The 27,511-nt window shown below is 45.1% G+C and overlaps 1 protein-coding gene across 1 annotated transcript in view; it reads left to right on the top strand.

Moving 5' to 3' along the window:
* Positions 1-1,576: 1,576 nt before the first annotated feature.
* elnb (elastin b) overlaps positions 1,577-27,511 on the top strand; it is a gene marked incomplete at its 5' end in the record, with an annotated part of 28,231 nt that continues 2,296 nt past the window's right edge. The window contains 51 exons of the mRNA XM_080013439.1: positions 1,577-1,652; positions 3,823-3,912; positions 5,971-6,093; positions 6,190-6,216; positions 6,347-6,549; positions 6,656-6,820; positions 8,764-8,799; positions 9,028-9,098; positions 9,338-9,867; positions 9,958-10,038; positions 10,189-10,236; positions 10,392-10,454; positions 10,553-10,597; positions 10,729-10,803; positions 10,920-10,964; positions 11,763-12,302; positions 12,435-12,467; positions 12,584-12,829; positions 14,125-14,154; positions 14,421-14,894; positions 15,098-15,130; positions 16,311-16,751; positions 17,363-17,401; positions 17,593-17,697; positions 17,800-17,868; positions 17,947-17,988; positions 18,086-18,133; positions 18,280-18,372; positions 18,546-18,569; positions 19,466-19,486; positions 19,706-19,732; positions 20,181-20,207; positions 20,322-20,336; positions 20,434-20,457; positions 21,103-21,162; positions 21,331-21,525; positions 21,778-22,071; positions 22,185-22,217; positions 22,304-22,360; positions 22,752-23,030; positions 23,171-23,221; positions 23,304-23,375; positions 23,676-23,924; positions 24,016-24,756; positions 24,974-25,015; positions 25,106-25,282; positions 25,481-25,540; positions 25,865-25,894; positions 26,318-26,362; positions 26,987-27,025; positions 27,319-27,342. Of these exons, the coding sequence (XP_079869565.1) occupies positions 1,577-1,652; positions 3,823-3,912; positions 5,971-6,093; positions 6,190-6,216; positions 6,347-6,549; positions 6,656-6,820; positions 8,764-8,799; positions 9,028-9,098; positions 9,338-9,867; positions 9,958-10,038; positions 10,189-10,236; positions 10,392-10,454; positions 10,553-10,597; positions 10,729-10,803; positions 10,920-10,964; positions 11,763-12,302; positions 12,435-12,467; positions 12,584-12,829; positions 14,125-14,154; positions 14,421-14,894; positions 15,098-15,130; positions 16,311-16,751; positions 17,363-17,401; positions 17,593-17,697; positions 17,800-17,868; positions 17,947-17,988; positions 18,086-18,133; positions 18,280-18,372; positions 18,546-18,569; positions 19,466-19,486; positions 19,706-19,732; positions 20,181-20,207; positions 20,322-20,336; positions 20,434-20,457; positions 21,103-21,162; positions 21,331-21,525; positions 21,778-22,071; positions 22,185-22,217; positions 22,304-22,360; positions 22,752-23,030; positions 23,171-23,221; positions 23,304-23,375; positions 23,676-23,924; positions 24,016-24,756; positions 24,974-25,015; positions 25,106-25,282; positions 25,481-25,540; positions 25,865-25,894; positions 26,318-26,362; positions 26,987-27,025; positions 27,319-27,342 (6,457 nt within the window). The remainder of the gene's footprint in view (positions 1,653-3,822; positions 3,913-5,970; positions 6,094-6,189; positions 6,217-6,346; positions 6,550-6,655; positions 6,821-8,763; positions 8,800-9,027; positions 9,099-9,337; positions 9,868-9,957; positions 10,039-10,188; positions 10,237-10,391; positions 10,455-10,552; positions 10,598-10,728; positions 10,804-10,919; positions 10,965-11,762; positions 12,303-12,434; positions 12,468-12,583; positions 12,830-14,124; positions 14,155-14,420; positions 14,895-15,097; positions 15,131-16,310; positions 16,752-17,362; positions 17,402-17,592; positions 17,698-17,799; positions 17,869-17,946; positions 17,989-18,085; positions 18,134-18,279; positions 18,373-18,545; positions 18,570-19,465; positions 19,487-19,705; positions 19,733-20,180; positions 20,208-20,321; positions 20,337-20,433; positions 20,458-21,102; positions 21,163-21,330; positions 21,526-21,777; positions 22,072-22,184; positions 22,218-22,303; positions 22,361-22,751; positions 23,031-23,170; positions 23,222-23,303; positions 23,376-23,675; positions 23,925-24,015; positions 24,757-24,973; positions 25,016-25,105; positions 25,283-25,480; positions 25,541-25,864; positions 25,895-26,317; positions 26,363-26,986; positions 27,026-27,318; positions 27,343-27,511) is intronic.

The raw sequence follows: 27,511 nt of genomic DNA, 5'->3' as shown, positions 1-27,511 counted from the left end.
ACGACGACGGCGAACAAATCGCGACTCAGGAATCCGCCGACGGTCAAAAGAGCCGTTTGTTCGTTGTGTCCAGGCTACGCGCAGCAAGCGTCTTAACTGAGGAACAAATTAAGGAATGTGGACAAAAAGGTCAAGGCGTTTGTCATAATTCATTTTGATTTTGGCTGATTTACTCTTTGCACTCCACCAAAATCCATCATTTTTGACACAATTAAGTGAGTCCCCAGCTCAAGACAACCGAGCCGACCCTTCCTCCTCTCGTTCACCGTTCAGGAAGTCCTCCCTCGCTCACCTCGCCCGTACACCGACTGTACCAAACCGACGAATTGAACGACACCTTTTTTACCGAGTGACTTGTCAAAGAACCGAGTCGAACCTTTCCACGAGAGAAGCACACACGTGCTGTGCTTGCATCGCTGCTGTCAGGGATAATGAAATATACTATATTTCTTGTTCAAATAAATGAATTAAAACATATGATGGTGTAATATAATCACTAATCTAACACAAAATGTTTCTACTTGACTTTGATTTATTCCTCTCTCCCAGCGTTTATCTCTCTGGTTATTTTTGTTCCGCTTGCTGCCTGTTTTTCTAACTCTGGCGTGTAACTACATGTAGTCGCCCCCGTTCACCCAGAACACGGTGAGAATGCCCCGGCTTTTTCCACAACAACGTCGAGCTCTACATATTTTATGTATGTCATTTTACAGCCAGGCCCTTCGGATGAATAACATGTATGCATTACACTTTCCATCTCCACTCATTGACATGACTTCATGCTCACTTCAGGAAGCGGCTCTGTGATGTGTGGACCGCCGCAAAATCCCCCCCGCACACACGCACACACGCACACACACACACACACGCGCACACACACGCACACACACGCACACACACGCACACAAACACACATACACATACATACATACACACACTCAGAAAAGAAAGATTAATTGAAAGACAGACAGGAACACCCACTCAGGCATAAATACAAACAAACACCACACAAGCATCTATGTGTCAGTCTGTCTGTCTGTCTGTCTGTCTGTCTGTCTGTCTGTCTGTCTATCTATCTATCTATCTATCTATCTATCTATCTATCTATCTATCTATCTATCTATCTGTCTGTCTGTCTATCTGTCTATCTATCTGTCTATCTATCTATCTATCTATCTATCTATCTATCTATCTATCTATCTATCTATCTATCTATCTATCTATCTATCTATCTGTCTGTCTGTCTGTCTGTCTGTCTGTCTGTCTGTCTGTCTGTCTGTCTGTCTATCGTTCTCTCATATTTTAGTCTCTCCATCTAATAGGATCATAATAGGAGCCTGGGGGTGATCCTTTGAATAAACTCTCTCTCTCTCTCTCTCTCTCTCTCTCTCTCGCTCTCTCTCCCCCCCCCCTCTCTCAACCCATTACATACAATTCTGGTCTTTTTTTTTCCACATGTTCTGCTGTCTCTCCCTTACCCCCCCCCCCCTCCTTTTCCTGGGGCCTGGCTAAGCCCTGTTAGGTCTTAGTGGGAATAAAACCTGGGGCTCGGGAGGGAGAGAGGGACATTTGGGAGATGGCGAGAGGGACGGCGGCCACGTACCTACATGGAGTCCTGCTCCTGGCGCTGTGGAGGCCTTCCGTGCAAGGAGGTAGGACTTCCATCCCTTCTTCTCTTACCTTTCTCCGGTACCTATCGATCAACCTGCGGCTCGTGTAGCTTTTCATCGCTCGGGGTCCTATGACTTGTGAAGTGTCCAGAGCCTCAGCCCTGCAGCCGATGCAATATGTGCATCAGTATGATGATTTGATTTATTTTATTTAGTTGAACCCTTTTTTTTGTTCCAGGTTAGTCTGTTTGAGATTCAGAATGTAAATGAGAGCAACAGAACAATGTTACTGAATACACAATATAAAAATATTACACGTAAAAGGTCATGGGAAATACAATATGAAACAACATTTACACATTTGAAAGAAGTGGAAATCCCGGAGGTAAAACTGAAATTACCCAGAGTTTTAACGCTCTAGTTGAATTTATTCCAAGGGTAAAAATCCTGCAGTAAAAATGATGACATTAATGGTTAACACTCTTTATGAACAATTTAGATCAATAACATCAGCAATAACCTGAAGCTAGTGTGCACAGGTATGAAAGTGAAGTATAGATTAAGAATGGATTTAATTTAGCGTTGTTAAAATCATGCAAATTGTATTCCCACAGAAATCAAGACAAACTTCCGCTAGACATCAGCTTGTAAGACAGTAAAGTTGTTTTCTTGTGAGAAGGTAGAATTGCTACCAAACGTGACATCATCGCCAAATTCAGCCTCATTCAGCCTACTTAGCCGGAGTTTCGGCCAATCAGGAAGCGAGGAATAGTTCTGTATCGCACATTTAATGTCTTGCAGGTTTAAATGTCTGATTCTGCATTGATTTGGTTGAAAAAGCAATATCTTGATGAATTAACCTTTCTAAAAAAAATAAAAATAAAAAGATGCAGAAAAGTGTTAAGATAAACCAAGTGATAATTCTTTAGTAGTTATTACAGTATGACATATTCTAACTTAGCTATCCTACACTGGCTTGATCCAAAATGTGTAAATGGTGTAAACACAATCGAAAACACAATAGAAATATGAAAAAAAGAATGGCACTTTATGGAACAATTGGAAAATATTCAGTTAACCTAACATTTTACTTCACACAATAAAACATGGCAATATACAATAAACCCAATGATAAACAACAGATATAGCCAAAAAGTAACGGAAAAACAATAATAATAAAAAATGTAATGTCCAAAGATAAAATATAAAGTCCCGTACAATTTACTTAAGAAACTTTGAGGTTTTATCTATTTTCAGAGATGTATGTACTAATAAAGTTTTTTATTTTGGTCACAGATGTTGATATTCATTGCTAACATGCTGTACATGGCATCTGGAACTCCATTATTTAGGAATCCCCATGGACCCCCCCCCCTCCACCGATGAGTTACGGGATTTCAAAAACCTTCCCTTTTATAGCTGTTCATGTTGTAGGACTCTTTCTATGTTGGGCAGCAGAATATAGGTGCAAATATGTGTTGGAATGATCAACAAAGAGCTTTCAGATTGAGGGTTTTTTATTGTTCGCAGAGAAATTTAGGACTACAAGCACAGAGTTGATAAGCATTGCCTACGAGACTGTGCGTACACACCCACACACACACACATATACTTGCGTGCACACACACACACACACACACACACACTTTATATATATCCTCCCACTCTCCCTAGTTTCTAAATTATTATTTAATGTTTTATTACTTTTGTGTCGATCTGTGTTTTTTTGTCATTATTGAGGCACATTAGTAAGCCTTTTCTTTCTAAAATATTGTTTACATGCTTCCTTGACTCTGACGGATGACTCATAGAGCTCCGAAGGTTCTCTAATTTCGAAGTATCCAGAGCAATAAATATGGCCCCATCTGTTTGATTGCTATTTATGTTTAGATAAGGAAAGGTCTCTGAGCTCAAATTAAATCAAACTGAAGTTGCTTTTACAAAGCCGCCTGCCAACTACTTTCGGAGGGAAACACAGACGGAGTGTGCCGTCCGACAAAACATGTTTTTTTACCTCATTCTTACATCATTTTAAACCTTTGGTCTCTGTTCAAATCGAGGACAAATTGATTTTCTTCCAAACTTGTTGCTGAAAAATGACACAGTAAAAGCGACTGAGCTGCATTCAACAATAGAAGTATGTTATGTTTGCGTTATGAGGTGGCTTTTTTTTTTTTTTTATCACTATAACATGTCATATCTTTATGTTTAGGCGTCTATGTACCTTCCACTGGAGGAGCAGGATTAGGAGCAAGTGCTGGGCAAGGACCCGGAACTGGATTCGGACCAGGAGCTGGTGGAGGTACATAACGCTTGGCTCAGGGTGTGCTTCAGATCTACATTTGCTATCAGCTGCACAGAATGCCTCAGAATGCTCCATAAAACTGGGGCTAGACCCAGTCAGGGCGTCAACCCCTGGGCCCAGCGTGCCAGGGCGCCCGTGCATGTGCGAAAGAAATTCGCCGAAGACGTCCAGCCACTAACTGAAGGAGCGGAAATTCCAGAAGATAACGTCCCCAGTGTTATGCGGAACACCCCCGTGAACATTTTCACTCCAGGCGAATTCAATCACAATTTCTGAAGAAAAAATTGATCGGTTTATCAGCGCTATGTGAAATAGGTACAGTAGGTGTATAGCGATGAAAGGTTTGACTCTTTTTTTCAGATTTAGTTCTTGACGAGTGACTCACTAAAAACAGCCGTTTTCAATTTGATTCCGTTTGCGTAATGCGCGGTGAGCGTTGGGAGGACTTCTGGTGTGAACGATGAATGGGAATCAAGGACCGTCGGCCGCTCTGAGTTGTGAATGGAATTCTCACAAGAATCATTTTCATCGGAGAGTCACAGATCCACTCGCTGCCGGAGTGACTCCCGACTCATTTAAAAGATTTGTTTGCTACGATCGAGCCGTTTGCAAGTCTTTCATCGTGTTTAACTCTTTACAGGGGCAGTGGCTCAGCAGGTAGAGCGGGTCGTCTAATAATCGGAAGGTTGCTGGTTCCATCCCCGGCTCCTCCTGGTAGCGTGCTGATGTGTCCTTGAGCAAGACACTTAACCATTTAACTGCTCCCAAGGCACCGCTATATGGCAGCCCACTGCTCCCAAATACATCAGTTACTAGGATTGGTGTAACGCCTCAGTACTCCATGCAATGACACTAAGTTGAATCAAATCAAATGCAGTGTTCACTGTTCATCAGAGCTCACCAGGTTTGCTGTGAAAATGTTTCAAATTCCACTTGAATAAGAAATGGAAATTAGCTCTGGTGTTGTCAGATCAAAATTGCACCAACTCCTCAGTTCCAGCATCAAGTCAATAGCAGTTCTGCGTTCGTCAGAACAAGCTCAAGTTTCATGCTCAAAGTGACAACTGTCTGTAGCGATGAAAGGATTCGACTCTTTTTTTAAACGAGTCGCTCAATGATCCGAGTGTCCATGATCCGACTGTCCATGATTTGTAACACATTACCCTGCCACCCATTATGGACAAGGCTGGATATTGCTTTTGGATGCATATTTTCTTGCCAAAGTCAATATCCAAACCACTTAGATTGCAACATAGCTCACGGAAAAGTCAGTCTTAAATTTAACAATATATTTTGTTTAAATTACATAAGCTTTTGGGGAATTTCCAGGTGACATGCAAAGCAAAAACATATTGTGTTTTTTTTATGTCTTATGAATGATGAATTCCACATGGATCTCATGTAACTCTTTCCATGAATATCTAAATAATGTGGGACTGCTTTAAGCTATTTAGGCCCATGTTCACCTTGTGTTTTACTCCACAAGTATTTTGAAGATATTTTATTTTATTTCAATATATTTAATATATTATTGATGTTGAGATTTTCATTGGGAGTGACAAGGACGGACAGGATTAAGAATGAGTACATTAGAGGGACAGCTCAGGTTGGACAGTTTGGTGAAAAAGTGAGAGAGGCCAGATTGAGATGGTTTGGACACGTGTGTAGGAGAGATGAGAGTTACATTGGGAGGAGGATGCTGAGGATGGAGCAGGCAAGAGGAAAAGAGGAAGCCAAAGAGAAGGTTTATGGATGTGGTGAGGGAGGACATGCAGGCGGTTGGTGTAAGGGAGGAAGATGCGCAGAACAGAAGATATTGGAGGCAGGTGATTCGCTGTTGCGACCCCTAATGGGAGCAGCCCAAAGGAGAGGAAGAAGAAGAGGAAGAAGAAGAAGAAGAAGAAGAAGAAGAAGAAGAAGAAGAAGAAGAAGAAGAAGAAGATATTTATTATATTATTATTATTTATTATCTCTTTATTTATTCATTATTTATATTTTAATATAATTAATATTTTATTTTCTAATATATTTTATTTCAATTTCTTTGACCAACAGCTGGTTATGGTGGTCAGGGAGTGGGAGGAGTTGGACCAGGAAGTTTTAGACCAGGTTCCTATGGACCAGGCACTGGTTTGGGCTCTGGTGGACAGGGAGCCGGAACTGGAGGTGCTGGGGCGGGTAAGAAAAACACAGCTTATTTAAATCCTGTTATCCTGCTTATCCTGATACCTTTTTGTCAAAGTAGTAAATTGCTTCTGTGACTTTTACCTACAGGTACAGGTGGACAATCTCCTCAAACAGGTAGGACGCCTTGTAAATATTATGTTATTGGTTTAAATAATGGACAAATTTCACATCTAGCCTGCGAAAGGTTCCCGAGACCCAGAATTAAAAGCCCTGCCGTCAGACATTAAAGATTTTTTTTTTGTAGGAACTGGCTATGGTGTCGGAGGCCGTGGCGGAGGCCCTGGAGGACTCGGCGCGGGACTGGCAGCTGGAGGTCGAGAGGGAGCAGGACTTGGACCTGGTGGAGTTGGACAAGCTGGAACTGGTCCTGGGGCTGTTGGTCCCGCAGGCTTTGGCACTGGGCCGGCAGGAGTCGGTCCCGGAGGCTTTGGTACTGGGCCGGCAGGAGTCGGTCCAGGAGGCTTTGGCACTGGGCCGGCAGGAGTCGGTCCCGGAGGCTTTGGCACTGGGCCGGCAGGAGTCGGTCCCGGAGGCTTTGGTACTGGGCCGGCAGGAGTCGGTCCAGGAGGCTTTGGCACTGGGCCGGCAGGAGTCGGTCCCGGAGGCTTTGGCACTGGGCCGGCAGGAGTCGGTCCCGGAGGCTTTGGTACTGGGCCGGCAGGAGTCGGTCCAGGAGGCTTTGGCACTGGGCCGGCAGGAATCGGTCCTGGAGGCTTTGGTACTGGCCCGGCAGGAGTCGGTCCCGGAGGCTTTGGCACTGGGCCGGCAGGAGTCGGTCCAGGAGGCTTTGGCACTGGGCCGGCAGGAGTCGGTCCAGGAGGCTTTGGTACTGGGCCGGCAGGAGTCGGTCCCGGAGGCTTTGGCACTGGGTCGGCTGGAGTCGGTCCTGGAGGCTTTGGGATTGGCGGTACAGGCGCAGGTGGCCAAGGGACAGGTCAGAAGTCTTGCTTTTGTTTTTTGTTTATCATAAGTCAAAGATCAAGTAAAGTGAAATTGAAAAATTGAAACCCAATGAAGTGAGTTATGCTCTATTATGGTGGGAAAAGCATTGACAAGCATTGATCTCATATGCACATATTTTACAAAATGTTAATTTGTTCACAGGCACTGGAGGGATATCTGGAAAAACAGGTAAGACCGTAAAATGATTACAATGACATCATACACTTTTGAGTGAGATGCTTTGTTCCAAAGTGGGTGAAGCCAAAATAACACAATGCCATGTGCATCTGAGTCTCCATCAGTTCAGTGGTTATGCCCCGTGCTTTGTTTTACTGACCTTTTAATGCAGCGAGGTAACACATGTTTCCTTTCACATTATTTCATTTCCTCATTCCTCAATACAGGATGTAAGTCATTGTTGAGGGGACACCCCCTGGATCCCTGATAATAAGCCGAGCTCATTACGTGTTTTTCAAAAGACTCATTCGCTTTGGAATTTCGGCCCCCTCAGCCCCCAACACACAGCTCGCCCATATGCAAGGTGTTGGTGACATTATCCGAGCCATTTCGCTTTTTACAGAGGTTAAGCCTCGGTTCAATTGGAGCCTTTTGTAATTCAATTCCACAATGCTGACAGGTTAGAGGAAGGTCAGTGTGAGCATGAGAAACAGACTTGTCGGTCAGGCTTTCCAGTTTACTAAGTGTGGTCTGGTCCTCTCCGCATGGATAGTGCTACTAACTGTAACCTGAAGAATGCATCCACAGAAATCCTTAAATGCTTTAAATCACCTGAACAAGCAAGAGACGAAAGCATTTGCAAAAATCGCGATTCAAAGCTGAAAATAAACTGAATAGAGAAATGAAGAGATTTTTTTTCCTTCTGCTAATGTACATACAGTATGATACATTCATTTGATAGAATACTTTATAGTATATCTCTATATTTTTTAACTTGTGTTGTTACTCTCCCTGTTCTATACTCTTGTACAATTTTTTAACCATGTGAAGTTATTCTACCAGACAAACAAATGAGGTCTCTTACACATTAAATACTTTAACAAGGAGGTTCTGGATGGACTATATAGAGCAAGAAAATGATTTTTAAATACTTACTCGTTGGAAAAAAGCTGAAAACGGTCTATCCCTGTTTTCAAGGCACCAAAATGTATGAGAAAGTAAGTGACTGGTCTCTACTTTGGATTTTTTTTCATCTGTCCCTTTTTTTTTAAATGTCTACAGACCTGTGTGTAGTCAAAGGTTTGAGATGGCTTTCCAGAATAACGTTCAAACTTCAAACAAAGACGGGTATAACCTTCCGAGGGAAACTTTAGTCCTGGCGAGGTTTGTCTCTGGCACCAGTGGGAGATGTTTAACATTACGGCAGGGTGGGGTCACATAGGAACATGTTGAATGAATTAATGTGCGATGGAGCGTAATGTGCTCACCGGATCAAGATCGCAAACAAGTTGTAAGTGTTTGCTTCGCTGTTTTCTTCATATTAGGATATGGAGGCAGCTTGGGTGGAGGGGGTCTTGGGGCTGGCAGAGGTCTAGGGTCAAGTGGATACAGACCTGGAGGTTAGAGGTTTTCATTTGTTATTTTAGACAGGAAAGATCTATTTGCCATGCGATATAACAGTTGGATTTCTTCCAAGTGTGTTGTCATTTCCAAATATACTTTACGTATAATGCATTTTTACAGTGCTCTTTCCTTCTCCAGGTAGCTATGCAGGACATGGTAATGGCTATGGACCAGGTAGTGGTGGTCAGTACCCAGGAAGGGGTGGAATAGGCCTCAAGCCTCCAAAATCAGGTATTTTCAAAAGTATGTTAGAATGGATATTACACAAATAACAATAATAATAATAATAATAATAATAATTATTATTATTATTATTATTATTATTATTAATAAATAAATTAATGTATATTAAGTAATTACATAAAGCATTGATATTGAATTGATTGAATGTTTCTATCTCAGGTGGGACAGGAACAGCACTTGGTGGAAGGGGAACTGGGCCTGGTGGTGCAGGGGGAGTGGGACCTGCTGGAGTAGGGCCTGGCGGTGCAGGAGGAGTAGGGGGAGTGGGAGGGTTTGGTCCTGGTGGTGCTGGAGGGTTTGGTCCTGGTGGTGCTGGAGGGTTTGGTCCTGGTGGTGCAGGGGGAGTAGGGGGAGCGGGAGGGTTTGGTCCTGGTGGTGCAGGAAGCTTTGTGCCAGGTGGTGCAGTGGGAGTAAAGCCTGGTGGTGCAGGAGGAGTGGGAGCAGGAGGGTTTGGTCCTGGTGGTGCAAGGGGAGTAGGACCTGGTGGTGCAGGAGGATTAGGGCCTGGTGGAGTAGGGTCTGGTGGTGCAGGAGGAGTAGGGGGAGCGGGAGGGTTTGGTCCTGGTGGTGCAGGGGGTGTAGGGCCTGGTGGTGCAGGAGGAGTAGGGGGAGTGGGAGGGTTTGGTCCTGGTGGTGTAGGAGGAGTAGGGGGAGTGGGAGGATTTGGTCCTGGTGGTGCAGGAGGCTTTGGGCCAGGGGGAGTAGGGCCTGGTGGAGTAGGGCCTGGTGGTGCAGGAGGAGTAGGGGGAGCAGGGGGGTTTGGTCCTGGTGGTGCAGGAGGCTTTGGGCCAGGTGGTGCAGGGGGAGTGGGGACTGGTGGAGTAGGGCCTGGTGGTGCAGGAGGAGTAGGGGGAGCAGGAGGGTTTGGTCCTGGTGGTGCAGGAGGCTTTGGGCCAGGTGGTGCAGGGGGAGTAGGTGGTTATGGTCCTGGTGGTGGAGGATTTGGACTTGGGGGCGCAGGAGGGTTTGGTCCTGGAGGAGGTTCTGTACCAGCAGGAGGTAGGTATCTACGTATCTATCTATCTATCTATCTAGTTTATGCCATGTTCTCAATGACGACTCCATTTATATTGTAACTCTTGGTTCCAGTTCCAATGTTGCCGCAGACAGGAGTCCCCGGGGGAGGGACGAGAGCCAAGAGTGGTGGAAAAGCTCCCAAACAAGTGCCAGGTGAACAAGGGCTAAAAGGGGGTGACTTCATCAGATCTAATGGATAAACAACATCTGCTCAGACGTTTCAGTTGGCAAACATGGGATGATGTTCATGTCCAAACATACATATCTTTTGGATACACATTTCTACGGTCCTTTTTCATATAGGAGTTGGGGTGCCTGGAATTTATCAAGGTGGAATCTTACCGGGTCAAGGTTTGTCTGAAAATCATTTTGAACTAGTTCCAGACCTTAACATTTAAAGTCAAATGACATCTTACCAAATATCAGAATAAACATAATATAATAAACTGTTCATTTATATATTGCTGACAGACTTCTCTCTTGCTCTAATATCATGCCTTGCTTAGGTTTTGGAGGTCGTGGAGTTCTCCCCGGTGTGGCCACAGGATCTGGACTTGCACCTCAGACTGGTAACCAGTTAGATCTCTTGGATGCTCTATTCAATTCCAATAATCATTTTACTGTATATAACTGTAGTCCTAGTATACTGACTAACTGCTGCCTGCAGGGGCCGGTGTGCTGGGTCAAGGGGGTGCTGGGGCCGGAGCAAATGGTGAGTGTCATCATTCCATGTACTAAACCCAAGACATCAAGGTTATAAAGATGTGTGAAGACGTCGCACACTCTAGTTGGCATCGACCAATTTTTTTTAATTTTAGCATCTATGATGTGTTTGACTCTCAGCTGGCCGTGGAGGTTTTGGTGGACAGCAGTTACCTGGAGTGTTCCGTGGTTATCCTCTCATATCACCCAAAGCGGGTAAGCGTAGCAAGCAAAAATACAACAAACTATGAGGTCACATGTTAGTCTAATGCACTTAATGATAAGTTAAGTCAATTATGTAGAAATCCAGAATTCTGTTGTTTTTTTTCCAGGGTCAGGCAAGTCAAAGAATCCAGCCAAGCTTGCAGCTAAATATGGTAAGCACACATAATTAAAGGTAAAATTAGTATATACTTGGCTAAATGTCTGTTTCTCTTAAGTTTTAGCCTGAAATACAACATTTTGTTTGACTAATAAAGTGTCCAATGTTAAATCACAAACAGAATAAATATCACAATACTCCGCCTAAGCATCAATTGGCGGTCCCTTCCAATTCCTGTGTCTTGTTTTAATGGAATGGAGTATATTGGTGTCAACTCAACATGTTTGTTATCTTTAAGCGTCTGCTAAATGTAATGTTTAAAAGGTGGTTCTGGAGGTGCACTTGGTCAAGGAGATGTGGCCAGGATAGGTGGGGGTGGTGGTGGTGGTGCAGGAGTACTTCTTGGGGGGGGGGCCGGAGTAATACCTGGATTTGGAGGAGTTGGAGGAGGCGGTCCTGGTCTTGGAGGTGGAGTTGGTCCAGGAGCAGGTTCTGTTGGTGGCCCTGGAGGAAGTGCAGGCAGAGGACCTGGCTCAGGCAGGTTTAAAGTGATATGGAACTCTTGTAGAACTTCCAGAACTTGTAGAATCTTTTCGACTTTATATGTCCCTTATATCCAGAGAAGTACACAAGTACTTTAACAAGAGTAGCTGTAACTCATTACTTTCGACAGCTGTTTGCCACTGGTTACTACAATTTAGTATTCTGCTTTATAATCCCTTTTGTTGGTCACAATCTTGTCTTTTAGGATATGGACCTGGCTCAGCAAAAGCACAGGAATATGGTGACCATTACTCACTCACATGTTTCATTCGAGTGTATAAGGAGTGCATTGCATTCTTTCTCCCTATAGGTCAGACAGGTGGTGCTGGTACTGGTGCAGCTGGTGGGCTTGGAGGAGGAGGCCTTGGAGCGGGAACTGGAGGGGTGCCTGGCTCCGGGATTGGGACCGGGGTACCAGGGGGTGGCTATGGGCCTGGAACTGGTTTTGGACCAGGAGGGGCTGGTGCAGGTCCTGGCGGCCGTGGTTATGGACCTGGTGGTACTGGAACTGGCTCTGGAGGAACTGGTCCAGGGGGAGCTGGATATGCCCAAGGGGGAATTGGTTATGGTCCAGGGGGAACTGGATATGCTCCAGTGGGAGCTGGAATTGGACCTGGTGGAACTGGATATGGTCCAGCTGGAACTGGATATGGTCCAGGTGGAACTGGATATGGTCCAGGTGGAACTGGATATGGTCCAGGGGGAGCTGGATATGGTCCAGGGGGAGCTGGATATGGTCCAGGGGGAGCTGGATATGGTCCAGGGGGAGCTGGAATTGGACCTGGTGGAACTGGATATAGTCCAGGGGGAACTGGAATTGGACCTGGAGGAATAGGAACCGGCCCTGGAGGTAATTATGACCCTAGTTGGGAAAGTTTAGTTTTTCTAGATTAAAGTGTACAGCTAAATTATGATTTAAACTACAGTTTTATATCCCTTGTATCTGTATTAGATGGTCAATCATTTTGCTTCCATGTTACAGGGTATGACGCCAATGCCAAAGCCCGTAAATATGGTGAGTGTCACTCAATCATGAAGGAAAATAATAAAATTTTTACATTGAATGATGTTTTGATGAAATGTCATATTTACTAAAGAATATTACAAAAAGCAGTTTTGTTTCCTGCATAGGGATGCTAAGTGGAGCACTAGGCAGAGGTCAAGCAGCAGGTTCTGGAGTTGTCCCTGGTGGTGGCTATGGACCAGGTAGTGGTGGAACTGGTGCTGGAATTAGGCCTGGTGTTGGAGCTGGTCCCAGTGGTGGTGGAGCTGGGACTGGTCCTGCTTCCTCTGGTACAAGCTATGGACCTGGTGGATCTATCACAGGATATGGACCAAATGGTGCTGGGCCTGGTGCTGTTGGCTATGGACCAGGAGGTAGGTTGTACCACAGAAAATATAGGAAATCATGTGGAGTGTTGTGTTCTAAAGTCCAATCATTTTATGGCACTGACCAAACAGAAATACTGTTGAGTATCCATCAATTCTGTGGTGTTTGATGTCAAATTTCAATACCTTGAACTCAGTATTTCTGGTATGAGAAAATAAAACTTGTATACTGTGGCAGTTTCGCCTGCCACATACCACTCAAGTGGTATTTTCAGGGCCCTCCAACACAAACGATGGAGTAGAATATACACCAGTTTTATTGTAGAGAGTGGGGTAGGTGGAACAAGCCCCTGAGCAGATGGAAGACATGTGATGACAAGGGCTCCTCTCCTGTATGTGTGTGTGGACGGGGGCTTTACCTGTTGCTCGTTGATTGGTCTAATGAGCAACAGGTATACAACCACACTGATCCTGGGCCCAATTTCCAAGACCCAGGACAGGTGTGGCTGCTCAAACCACACCATCCCCACACCACATACCCCTGACACCAAACTGTCCAAACAGGTATGGGAACAGGGTTCCCATACCTAAAACTACAGACTTTGACACAGGGTTCCAATACCTAAAAGGACAGACTCTGACACAGGGTCCTATACCTTAAAATTATAAATCACTGGGCTCTGAAACACGGTTCCCATATCTCAATCCAACAGCAATGTAAAAAAAAACCCAGATCTGGTACCCTTCCAGGGGACATGGTTCCCTAGAACAGCATGGCCCAACGGTGACCCTCCCCCAGGGCAACAAAGCAGACTACTCCCTCCTCCCTTCTGGAACGTGGGGCCTCGGGCTGCTGTGCTGCGGCGACTGCTTCTCCCCCCCAGGCCTCCGCCAGACACCCTGGGTTCTGTTACTGCCAGTCGGGAGAGGGTTGGTCTGGGGCCGCCCGTTGACCAGAGAGTCCCTGTTCAGATGCCAGTGTGGCAGATCTGCCTGCCACACGCCACCTAATTGGCGTTTTCAGGGCCCTCCAGCACAGAGACACAGACGATGGGGTAGAAGAATACCCCACTGTTATTGTAGCGAGTAGGCTAGGTGGAACAAGCCCCAGAGAAGATGGAAGACATGTCATGATAAGGGCTCCTATCCTGTGTGTATGTGGGGATGGGGGTTTTACCCATTGCTCATTGATTGGTCTAACGAGCAACAGGTATACAGCCACACTGATCCTGGGCCCAATTACCTAGACTCAGGCTGCTCAAACCACACCACATATACGAATATGTTATGCTGTATAGAGCTAGTCTCACTCGCTCTTGGTGTTCTCTTTCTTTGTTCTACAGGATATGCTGGTGCCAAGGCACGCAAATATGGTAAGAAGGTGCAAGTTACTTACCTCAGAATTTCTGTATTTTAAAGGACCAATCAGTAACAATGGAGTGCTCGAGGAAGCCAGAGAAATTACCATTACATTGGAAAAAATGTCTCCTCCTCCACGATGCTCATTTAAGCAAATGTAGTGGGCATACAGTATTGCCAGCTGCATATATATACAGTATATATATATATATATATATATATACTAATTTTGAACCAAGAATGCTGGATAGTTATTTTAATAATGTATTTCAACTTGCAGCTCAGCCTGGAGGTAGTGGAGGTGCTGCAGGCACAGGGGGCCTGGGAGCAGGACAAGGAACTGGCTTCGGTCAGGTAGCAGGACAAGGAGCTGGCTTTGGTCAGGGAGCAGGACAAGGAGCTGGCTTTGGTCAGGGAGCAGGACAAGGAGCTGGCTTTGGTCAGGGAGCAGGACAAGGAGCTGGCTTTGGTCAGGGAGCCGGACAAGGAGCTGGCTTCAGTCAGGGAGCAGGACCTGGACGTGGCTTTGGTCAGGGAACAGGAGCTGGACCTGGCTTTGGTCAGGGAGCAGGAGCTGGACCTGGCTTTGGTCAGGGAGCAGGACCTGGACCTGGCTTTGGTCAGGGAGCAGGACCTGGATCTGGGCTGGGAGTAGGAGGAGGCACGGTTCCTGGACGAGGAGTTGGACTAGGAACTGGTTTTGTACCAGGATCTGGATTAGCAACCATAGGTGGAGGAGGAGACGCTGCTGGAGGTATGCATATACTTTAAATACCTATAGCTGTACCTGTAGCTTGAATGTTATTCTCCCTTGTAAGTCGCTTTGGATAAAAGCGTCTGCTAAATGACTAAATGTAAATGTAAATGTAAATGTAAATATTGTTTTGACTAGTTTTTTATCCAAATTTTTGTTTTTTTTATTTCAAATGTTGTAAAACATTGATTTTATTTTCACAGGATATCCTGGAGGTGCCAAGTCACTGAAATATGGTAAGTTCATGCTACTATGCTTTGGCTCTTACATTTGAATTAGATAACACATTCAGTCTATATCCAGGGGCAAATTCACTTTGGCCGCTAACCCAGTGCAAATAACAGAATTTGCAAGCGTCTAATTCACAACGCACCTGCAAATGATGAAATGCACCCCTAATTGGGCTGCAACGCAAATAGCGTCTTGGTTTGCCGGTGCTATTTGCACGTATTTAAATTAGGTATTATGCATACATGTGGTGCAAAATTGACCCCTTTCTTTTGAACTGAGCCTCGTTGCAAATAGTGTCCAGTTCACAAACGCCAGTGCTAATAGCCACTAACAGTTAGTGTGATAATATTACCATCTGCAGAGACCTGGTGCTAACTGCACAGAGACCACATAATAAAATTTACAAAGGCAGCACTGTGCGATCGCCTTCAGAGACCTGGTGCTAACTGCACAAGACCCAAAAAAAAGATCTGCTGGTCTTCAGACACCTGGTGGTAATTGAAGCACATTTATAAGGGGTGTAACGCCCAGACTTTCCAGTGATCTGTAGATTATAATAAGATATTATTATTATAATTATTATTACTGTCACAGCATCTGAAGGTAGTAGAACGGGCAGCAGTCCGTGGTGGTTTTCAAAATGCACTCCAAAAGCAACCTGTTGAAGCGGTGAATATGTTTTTGTATAAAAAGGCCGAACAAACTTTGACAGAAATGGTTTCATAATTTCTATTAAACTCAAAATGTATCGAAAGAACAATTAAAAGTTATAGGGAATAGCGATAAAGTGGTCAAAACTTGCATTGAACCACAGATGGTATTGAACCTGCAGGACCCTGGACAGCTCCGCAGGCCTTGGCCCTTCCCGTGCAGTGGCCCAGAACTTTGTAGAGCAAGATACAGTTTATTAAATCCCCCCCCCACATAAGACGCAAAACAAGCGCAAATCATCAAATCAGCAGCAAAACTTTATGGCTGCGTTTGCACAAATATTTTGTGAATCGGACGCTGAGACTGGCAGATAGTGGGTGCAATTGATGCGGAATTCATTGCACTTTTAGTGGCTACAATCCACTCTTTGTGAATTCGTCCCTCAGTGTTGGGATGAGATAAAATAGGTGATTTACTCCTGAAATCAGCAGAAAATAGATGATTGAAGCTGGAAACTTTTGGATCTTCTTCTAGGCACTCCTGGAGGTGGAGGAGCCCCAGGATCAGGCCTTGGAGGTGTTGGCTATGGACCAGGGACAGGAGGACTAGGTGGAACAGGATCTGGACCTGGTGCTGGTTATGGGACTGGGATTGGATACGGGCCTGGAGGTGGAGTGGGGACTGGGTACGGGCCTGGAGGTGGAGCGGGGACTGGGTATGGGCCTGGAGGTGGAGCGGGGACTGGGTACGGGCCTGGAGTTGGAGCGGGGACTGGGTACGGGCCTGGAGGTGGAGCGGGGACTGGGTACGGGCCTGGAGGTGGAGCAGGGACTGGGTACGGGCCTGGAGGTGGAGCAGGAACTGGGTACGGGCCTGGACAAGGTACTGGGACTGGCTACGGCCCAGGAGCAGGATACAGCGGTGGTCTCGGGGGTGGAGCACGACCAGGGGCTGGATATGGACCTGGTTCAGGAGGTAATTCAAGAAGAAATCTACTTGCATCAAAGCTGTTTCAATTAAATTCTCCTCTAAATCAAAGGCTAAACCAACATTTATTCTATATAATACAGGTTATATATAGTATTATAACAGACAGGCAGACATTTATTATGTTGTTTTTTCCTAGGTGGAGGCCCAGGTAAGATTCACACCTCTTGGTTTAGTCTCATGTCCATGTAATTGACAGATCTTTCCGCTTCTTTCTATCGTTGTATGACATTGTGGTAAATAAATGATCATTTCCATGCAAATATTAATCAATTTTCACATGTATTGTACCTTTTGCAATTTTCCTCCGTGGATGCTATCTATCTATCTATCTATCTATCTATCTATCTATCTATCTATCTATCTATCTATCTATCTATCTATCTATCTATCTATCTATCTATCTATCTATCTATCTATCTCTCTATCTATCTATCTATCTATCTATCTATCTATCTATCTGTCTATCTGTCTGTCTGTCTGTCTGTCTGTCTGTCTGGCTGTCTGTCTGTCTGTCTATCTATCTATCTATCTATCTATCTATCTATCTATCTATCTATCTCCTCCAACTGGTTGACTGTGAGTGTTTTGATCTATAGGTTATGGTACCAGCGTTGGATCTAAGGCTGCTAAATATGGTATGAATGGATGTAATCAGAATCAATTTTATTCACATTTATTAAATGATAGTATGTATTAGTACATTTCTATATTGTTACTTTGTGAGGGTTCTAATATAATAAATATGAACTGAAAGACCATTGATCCACTTCCCCTCTCATGGCAATAAAGCTATTTATTCTGCATTTGTTCCTTTTAAAACCTGTAGGACGGCAAGGTGGATTAGGTGTGACACTCGGTGGCGGAACGGGAATTGGAACAGGGGCTGGTGCTGGAACAACCGGTACAGAGACCGGGACTGGAGCTCGAACCGGTAAGGGATTCGGGGCGAATGCAAATAAAAAAAGAGATACAATGAAAATTGAAAGCAGATGTGGTCAGTGACCGCGAACTGTGTCGTGTTTGTGTGACGCAGGAGGAGGCGTTGGCACTACAGGAGGCACAAGGGCTCCAGGAACACCAGGAGCTGCAGGAACAGGAGGAGGTGACAGGCATTCACTAGCTTATTGGATTCAATTGTTTTAAATGTTCTTGATCTGTGTTTGAAATGTATGCTTTCAAGGTGGATTGGGTGGTACTGGTCCTGGCAAGGAAGGAAAAGAAGGTAATCGAGCAGGTTGAAGTTAGACTAATCTCCATTGGGAAAACACATGGTTTCAGCTTTCCATCCATAAATACAAATTCAACTCTTATTCCATCAGGAGACGTGGCGGGAGGCGTGGTTCTGGAGGGTTCTGGAATTTCTGGAGGTGAGGGTATGTGTGAATCCGGCAGGTGCTAAAGATTCTTCAGTAACTCGGTGGGAAACGTAAACACACTCACACACACACACAGGCTGATGACCCTGATTGACCCACACGTGGCAGTGATGGTCTGGTGGTGGTTTTTTTTTCAGGGAGCACGGCCTTCGCTGGTGGGGCGGTTGGAGCCGGTGTGGACGGAGACGGCTTCAGCGTGACCGGGATCCCGATCATTGGCGCAAAACCAGGTATTTCTAACTGTGCCACCAATTTTTCGAAATTTGTTTAGGCTACTCGCACGCAAAAGAAATACTACGTCGCGGCTTCTTTCTGTAATTAGTGGAGGGTGAAATGTACACACTCACGTATTGACACGATGTTTGACCTGAAGAACTTTTTCACGTCTCTTCAAACCCAACAGGACTCGGTGGGACTCCTCTTCCAGGTAATAACTCGATAGCCGTATGGGGATATTTTTTTCTGGCTATGGTGATGTCAAAGTTAATCTTCACTCATTCTCACCATTTCTTCACATCTGTATTATTTATGCAATGTCACTGCAGCTAAGCCTCCCTCTAACACTGCGGTCCTGAGAACCATTTTTTCCGTTTTTTCTTTGTTCTCACCTCCCCTGAAGTCTTGTGATTTTCTCAATCCTTTTGATTTTCTCACGCTTTCCCATCCAAACAGCTCAGTTACATCTCATAATCTCTTAATTCTAGTCCAGAGTGAAGCGGCCATTATTCACCGGGATACGGGAACCCCCGACCTCCGTAGAGCTGTCCCATCCATGTGTCAAATTCCTCCTGCGTCACGCGTTCTTGTTACATTAAAGTGGTAATCCGTGAGATCAATTTGTTAAAAAAAAAAATCACACAATTGATACTTTGATTTAGTTAGCTCTTTATAAGAAACAGCCATTGAATGTTTTTGCGTTATGCATGTGCTGTTCTATATGCTGTTTCTAGTGTTGGTTGTGGGGTCCTTGGGAGGAATGCGCTGATCGGACACGCGCGAGAAGTGAAAGGAAGTCGCGGTGAATTTGATGAAGCAAGCGCAGCTATATCTGCTCAGTAAACTGAACATTCACAAAAAGCAATAGCACCCTGGGATGGAAAATATCCCCGCCACACGAGTCGACCGAGTAAAAATTTTAATCGATCGATCAAAAGAAGGCATCATTTTGAAAAAAGAAGGTGGCGCCTTAGAGCCAAGACAAAAGAAAAACAACGTGTGGATCGATATTATGGATTTCCAGTTCAACGTAGCTCTTTGTTTCCCATTCTATTTGTCTGAAGGTAAATGCAATTATTTATTTAAAAAATATTTTTGTTTTCCTAGGTTCCTCGGGAAAAGCCGCTGGTAGGTTGAAAGCCAGTTTACATGCAGAGTTATTTCTTGTAGTGAATATCTTTTGTAGTATAATATATGACACCACAGGGCTCATAAAGGCTGTAAGCTCGCATGGAATACACCAAATGCAGATGCTGTAGAGTTACCTGATTAATCACGCTATCACAGAGGCTGCCAGTAATTTTGATGGAAACCTGTATATGACGTCACTAAAAATCCTTTTTGCAGTTGTCACTGGTTTACCTGTACCAGAGAGTAAGTGCTTTTTTACCCACATGCATCTCCCAAATAATCAACACGAATGCAAACACACACACAGGGCTGGGCGATATGGAATCATTTATGATTCCAATTATTACAATTACCATAGGAAATTCACCTACATTCTGTATATCAGGAGAGCTGCCAATGCATTTCAAATGACATGGTGAATAGGTTTATTTGCAGTCATCATAGATTTATTTGCAGACATCATATCGTCAGAAATCATATTCAGTCAAATTGTCATCATGAGCTTGAATTGACGTGTAAATATGCCATGACAATACGGTAGCACTGACCTCTCACTGCTTGTCACTACAGCATGGTGCAGCCACTGCATGATTTCATCACTTTGCTTTATCGCTCTGCGTTACATGGCTGAAGTGAAAGTGCAATGTTTTGAATCGCTTGTCAGTTATTATTTGTGCTTCTGTCGTTCCAGTTGGTGGTGATGTGGTTCAACCAGGTGGTAAGCTGATATACGGTGCTTTCATACTTTCACCGCATGCTGTATTTCCGATTTGTTAACAATAGTTCCTATTACTCTTACCATTATTCTTATTCCTGTTCTCATTATTCACAGCTGGGGATGGTCTCGGTAAGTATCTAACTCAAATATAAACTTCACATACTTCCTGTTGGCATGAACTAATGGAGTTCTCTAAATTAACTTTGTTGCCTTCTCCGATCTGCAGGTGGTGCAGGTTTGCCCTCTGGAGGTGACTTTTATTCCTACAGCATGTTTTTGTTACTTGAATCTTTGTATGGAATACAACAAATATTATTACCCATAATATTATAGGAACTACTTATTATTCTGTTTAAAAAATAGATTTCATGCAGTGATATATCATTGGCCAGTGCAGTTATTTAAATTATATCTTAAATACCTAACAGTTTTAATATACATGTGGTTTTATTTCTAACATGTTACATTACTTGAACAAATATTCAAATATCCATTCCTACTTGTACATTGACAATTGATGATTAAGAGCACAATCATAATGTTTGTATTGAAATCTTTTAAACAAAAAGCATCAAACGTGCTTATCTTAATTTACTTTAATTCTGTATTAATGTGTGGGAAAATATTGTTTTATCTTATCTCGGTGTAAAGGATCTAATTTTGACTGGTCCCATTAGTGGAATGGGTGATGTTATGACGGTCGTTAGTGTTGGAGGAGAAAACCTTTTTTTCAATATGGCATTCATGGGGAAGTTAGTGGCCAAATGGAATAACAATACTTAGAAAGAGTTTTTATTCGCATAAGGACATAACTGGTTTGATGAGACAAAAAATAATGCATGTTACATAGCTCTCGACATAGTTTTGATACTGTCATCCGATTTGGATTTTACAGGTGCTGGTAGAAATGTCACAGGTGGGACGCTACCTCGAGCAAGACCTCTAAAACCCCCAGGTGAGCAAAATACTCAGACCCTAATTCCATTTGGAGAACCAGTTCACAATAATTTGGCTCACAAAAGACATATCAAGCGGCATGTTTACCAGACATACTTTTCATAACTTCCCCTGGTATGATGGAGTTTGTCTGGTGTGATGGTGTTCTCCTGCTGTCCATCTGCAGGCGTCCCCAGGGGAGACACACCGGGTGAAGGAGATGGTGAAGGACCCGTTGATGGAGATGCGATTGGAAGACGCGGGGGGCAAGGGGGAGGCTCTGAGGGTGGAGGAGGCCGGCCGACAGGAGGTCCAGCAGCAGCAGGAAGTGGAACAGGACCCAAAGAATCTGGGGGAGGATGGACGACAAAACCCCCAAAAGGTGCCATTTTCAGATCAACGATCAACCGCTGTGGCTGCTGTGGTGCTGTTTTGCCGAAGTTTGGGATCAATCTCAAAGTTTTGTGTATAAAATATCTGACCTTTGTGAAAAAATGTTTGACTTTTCTTTAATTTGGGATCTTGATATAGTTATGCTACTTTTGGCCAAATGTGAAATTCAGGAAGTCTCACAAAATCATGAAAGTGAAAAGTGACTTGCTCCTGTTATAAGTTATACATTCCTTTTATCTAGCCTATGGGCCTGATGGTGCTGTTGCTGGAGCCGTTGGTGGTGGAGTTGGTCCAGGGGGAGTCGGAGGTGGTCCAGGCGGAGTAGGAGTGGGTCCAGGGAGAGTTGGAGGTGGTCCAGGCGGAGTAGGAGTGGGTCCGGGCGGAGTTGGAGGTGGTCCAAGCGGAGCAGGAGTGGGTCCGGGCGGAGTTGGAGGTGGTCCAAGCGGAGTAGGCGTGGGTGGTGGCGCAGGCGTTTTACCCGGGACTGGTGGCGTAGCAGGGGGAGTTGGAACAGGAACCTCTAAACCAGGAAAAAGTGAGCAATCGTATCAGAACTAAATATGAGTAGCATGAGAGTAACATACGTACATTCTTTAAAACTTGATGTCAAATCGTTTTTTTTATTACCCTTGCATAATTCCATCACAGGTTATGGCGCTGGTGGAGTTTTGCCAGTGGGAGGTGAGCTAATGTTCCTTACCAATCACAAAAGTCACGCACACATCATTGAAATATGTGCAATCCTCTCATGACTTCTTTTTTCTCAGGGGTGCGTTACCCTACAGCAGCTGGAGCAGGACATGGATCTGGGAAGCCTGGCAAAGGTACCTTCAACTTTAAAGCTGCACGTGATGAGAATATTTAAGCATTTTACAGATGGAAGCATTTGGCAAATCGTTACAGACGTCACAGCATGCTGATGTGAAAAGTGTGAAGCGCCTCTAAAAAGCTTGCTAAGAGGCCGGAGCAGTTCACCTGGGAATTTCTGGTTCAATCCCTCTGCCCAGCAACCACCTACTGGCAAAAACTGCTGAGATGCGCTTTAAGATGCCAACTGCTTACTTTGCCCGACCGATTATTCCTTGGATGTTTGCTCAAGTTTAATTGATTAGAGAAATTGATTGTAAAGTGCTTTTGGTGGCCATGGTGTCGAGGGAAGCACAATTTAAATCGATTTGCCATTTACCTAAAAATATACTGAATATTTCTTTCCAGTATATGGCACGCTTGGAGGAGGGCAGGGTGGCTTTGTGCCTGGCAGTTATGGAGCCGGTCCTGGGGGCTACGGTGGTCCCGGGGGCTATGGTACGGGACCAGGAGGTTTCGGGTACGGACCTGGCGGCTATGGGACCGGGCAGGGTGGTAGAGGTGGAGGTCCTGGTGGAGCAGGGACTGGGGGAGTGAGTGGAGGCCTGGGAGGATTTCTAGGTGGAGGTCTGGGAGCAGGAGTTGGTGGTGGACCAGGAGGTTTCGGGACTGGAGTAGCACCTGGAGGTGAGTTCCAACACAAGACTACCTATTAATATGAAACAGAAATTGAATGATCCAGTATGACAAAAGTTACAAGATAAAGGGACATTTTATACTGGTGTTTCTATGGTTTAATACAGTGCTGTTATGCTTTTGTTTTAAAGGGTCCAGCTACTCCACAGGAGCAGGTTCTGCCCCTAGAAAAGCATCCAAAAGTATGATAATAAATAAGAGAGCAGACTTATTTACTGGAACAGTTTTACACGTAATTGAAACGACACAATCCTTTATTTTCAGGTTATGGGGCGGCAGCTGGTACAGGAGGTGGAGGCTTAGGAACTGGACCCGGTGGAGCCGGTGCTGGCACCAGTAAGGGCTGGGTGACATGGAGGAATATAATATCGGCAAAATTGTTTACGCAACACGCGTCAACTGCGGCCAATAGTTTGATCTACATTGTAACTCAAAGTATGATATGTGACTAAAATTGTTGTTTTTCAAATGAAACCAATTATAACATCATGTAGTGAGACATTTTTGGTCATGTCTTTTCATCACTAATTTAGACTATCACAACCGTATAACAATTCAAAACGATCTCAATTTCATGATGGTAGGTCATCACTGAAAGACAATAAAGTATAATATGGAACTGTTGTCTGGCTCTAGATGGCTATGGGCCAAGAGGTGCTGGAGTTGGGCCTGGCAGCTTTGGGCCCGGAGGTACGGGACAGGGTGGATATGGACCAGGCAGTGCTGGTGCAGGACCACTTGGCACCGGAACAAGGACGGGCAGTTTTGCATTAGGTGGTATTGGTACAGGTCCAGGGGGCTACGGTCCTGGTGGCATCGGGGTTGGTCCTGGTGGTTATCCTGCTGGGGGTCAAGGATTAGCCAAAAGAAAGTCATCCAAATCAGGTGCAGTGTTCTTTTGCCATCACATCGCTATACACGATATACTATTGAGAAGGTATTTCGTCCTCATCTGCCTAACAACTCTGCTTTACAGGATATGATGCATCCTCATTGGGTGGAGCTGGCTATGGACCTGGAGGTGCTGGGACTGGGCTAGGTGGCTATGGTCCTGGTGGTGCTGGGACTGGGCCTGGTGGCTTTGGACCTGGTGGTGCTGGGACCGGGCCTGGTGGTGCTGGGACTGGGCCCGGTGGTGCTGGGACTTGGCCTGGTGGTGCTGGGACTGGGCCAGGTGGCTTTGGACCTGGAAGAGCTGCAACCTGGCCTGGTGGCTTTGGACCTGGAGGAGCTGGGACTGGGCCCGGTGGCTTTGGACCCGGAGGAGCTGGGACTGGGCCTGGTGGCTTTGGACCTGGAGGTGCTGGGACTGGGCCTGGTGGCTTTGGACCGGGTGGTGCTGGGACCAGGCCTGGTGGGTTTGGACCGGGTGGTGCTGGGACCGGGCCTGGTGGCTTTGGGCCTGGTGGTGCTGGGACTGGGCCTGGTGGCTTTGGACCTGGTGGTGCTGGGACTGGGTCTGGTGGCTTTGGTCCTGGTGGTGCTGGAACTGTGCCTGGTGGCTTTGGACCGGGTGGTGCTGGGACTGGGCCTGGTGGCTTTGGACCGGGTGGTGCTGGGACTGGGCCTGGTGGCTTTGGTCCTGGTGGTGCTGGAACTGTGCCTGGTCGCTTTGGACTGGGTGGTGCTGGGACTGGGCCAGGTGGCGCTGGGACTGGACCTGGTGGCTTTGGTCAAGCTGGCCAAGGACTGGGAAAAAGAAAGCCATCTAAGTCAGGTTAGTATGGATTATATGTTGTGCCTTGTAACAACTGGATTAATTACAAATCTATTGAGTCTAATGAAAACCTTATTTGGCATGCGATGCTAAATTCTTCATATCTAAGCAGCCAATGAGTCTAAGTCAAGGTGTCAGTACCAGTACTGGACACAAGATTAATTCAACAGGATAAGGCCTGGTGTTTGACTACTTCTCACATCTTGTTCTCAAACAGGTTACGGATCCTCCACATTGGAGGGAGCCGGTTACAGACCTGGTGAGTGTTTCTTTTGGGTTTTTTTTTTTTCAGTGAGTTAAATATTTTCATGTACTAACTTTTATACACCTCTTCTCCCTGCTGGAGCAGGTGCCGGTACAGGTGGCGTTGGGGTTGGTAGTCTTGGGTCTGGGGGTTATGGACCTGGAGGTACAGGTCCAGGTGGGTTCCGCCCCGCTGGAGCCGGGACTGGCACTGGAGGTTATGGGCCTGGCGGTACGGGTGCAGGACGTTATGGAGCTGGACTGGGGGGATTCCTACCAGCAGGTAATTTCTTGTTACTCTCATTTAGTCGTTTTGCATGTAATTAATTACAGTATGGAAAGATATCTTTCTCCAATTGGTAATACATGGGTAACAAACAAGGCATTGTTGCTTAGCCTTGTACACATGAAATACTGAATGATAGAAATGTACTCAGCGCTTTAAGTGTGTGATCAACCTTCTGAACCTCCACCTGTCCAGGAGGTGGTGTTGGAGGCGGTCCTGGCGTTGGAGCTGCAGGTACTGCGGGTGGGGTCCCAGGTAAGTTCACCCGTAAAGCCAATAGGTTTTGAAGGTGCTTACACCTGCCTTACATGATTGAGTAAAAGGCTAAACACAATAAAAGTTTTTCACATAACTATGACCGTATTTGTGAAAATCCTGGGGTACGTACGAATACGTACTTTTCAGCATTGATAATTAATCATTTAAATGATGTTAAAAATCGAAGTGATATCTGAGCATCACCTACGTCAGGTTTAAAATTTAACAATATGAGTCCAGTTTTTCAGCCTCACTGTGCAAACCAGGCTGTATGCTATCATTTAAGTTGGGTTTTTTCTTCTCATTTTTACTCCTTTCTAGGGGTGTATGGAGGAGCTGGCTACATACCAGGTGAGCAAGGCAGCAAAACCACTCTCTGGGTGTCACCAGCATCATTTTCTGTTGGGTGGAAACCTTGTTGCATCAAAAAGTCTCAAAAAACAAACAACAAACCAAAACCGACTTCCCATTTACCATCAACAATGAACATTGTGCAACTGGTTCGAAATAGTTGCATGATCGTTTCTGGAGAACTATCTAATCTCTCAAATCTTGAGGAGTGATTGTTTTTATGAACACTATTGCACGTCTGCTTCAAAGAGCCATAGCATCCAAATTCAAATGATGCCTTTCCACTCCTCAGTGAGTTGTTCGATTGTGAGTGTGTCGCCCGCCATGTGTCTGGTCACGCCGTGTGTTTTGGTTGTGGAGAAATCTCCTTCCACGGCGAACTGTTTTGGATTTCCAAACACTGACCCACCTTTTCCCGTGCAGGTAGCGTGGCGGGAACAGGAGGAGGAGGACAGGGTGGACCATCAGGTCAGGTTACAGCGCACAGACACCACAGAAAATAAGTTGCGAGTTGCTTGCATCCCTCAATCTACTGAGCATTGGCGCCGTAACTAATGATTGATGCGACAGTCTCTGAAACATAACCCTTTTGATTTTGAATTAAATAATCAGTCCCCCCCCCAAAACGACGTCCCTGGTATTAAACAAGTATATTAGGTATTAATAACAAGTATATGTTCGCTCTTTTTTTATGAGAACCCAGCAGTGGAAAATTCCCGGGTCAGGAAGTAAAAGTCCTGCCAGGTTTTCGCTCCAGCCGTGCATTGATCAGCTGATTTCATCCATTAGTTTGACCTCTGAGTCAGACGCTAATCAGCAAATCCACATAGTCCACCTCAAAATCCTGGAGTGGGGTTTTGCTTTCTGAACCCGGGTTTTCTACCTCTGTGAGAACCTTACCACCCTGCTGCAGCTCCTCACTGCGTCGAAATGCAGTCCCGCACCGCAAACATTTAAGTCCTCAAAAAAAAAAGTTAAATATCCTTTGAGAAAATGGGAAGATGGGAGCCAACATTTTAAGAAGGCCTTTTAAGTGGTGCTGGTGCCGGTATGAATCCAGTATGGCCTGTAATGCATAGGCTTTCCCAACAGGTGGCATGGGCGGTGGCCCTGGCTTCGGAAGTGTGGCAGGTAAACTCAAAACTCTGTTTCTCGCCATTTGGACTTAATCTTTTTCCAATGTCAAATGTAATCTCTAAAAGGAAGATTGGAAAAAAGGATATTATTATACATATTTAGTATATACAGTATATTAAGTTCATGTGATGATGCTGGATCATCAAGGATTTATTTTTAGTGTGTGGGGGTGTTGGTTCATTCATTCTTGGTTGTGATAACAAAAGGCTGAAAGTGCACATGGTGAGAATTATCAGTTGTTTGTTGTAACTGAACTGTCTCTTCTCTTTCCTGTTATTGTTCCTAAGGATATGCCGGAGCCGGACAGAAATGTAAGATAACCCCCCTCCGTCATCTGCGATAAACATTCTAATTAATACACACACACACACACACACGCGCGCACACACACACACACGCACGCACACACACACACACACACACACACACACACACACACACACACACACACACACACACACACACACACCCACACACACA

Source organism: Zeus faber, assembly GCF_960531495.2.
Source record: "Zeus faber genome assembly, chromosome: 14".
Taxonomy (NCBI): domain Eukaryota; kingdom Metazoa; phylum Chordata; class Actinopteri; order Zeiformes; family Zeidae; genus Zeus; species Zeus faber.
The sequence above is the reverse complement of the archived record's forward strand: the minus strand, read 5'-3'. Positions and strand labels throughout refer to the sequence as shown.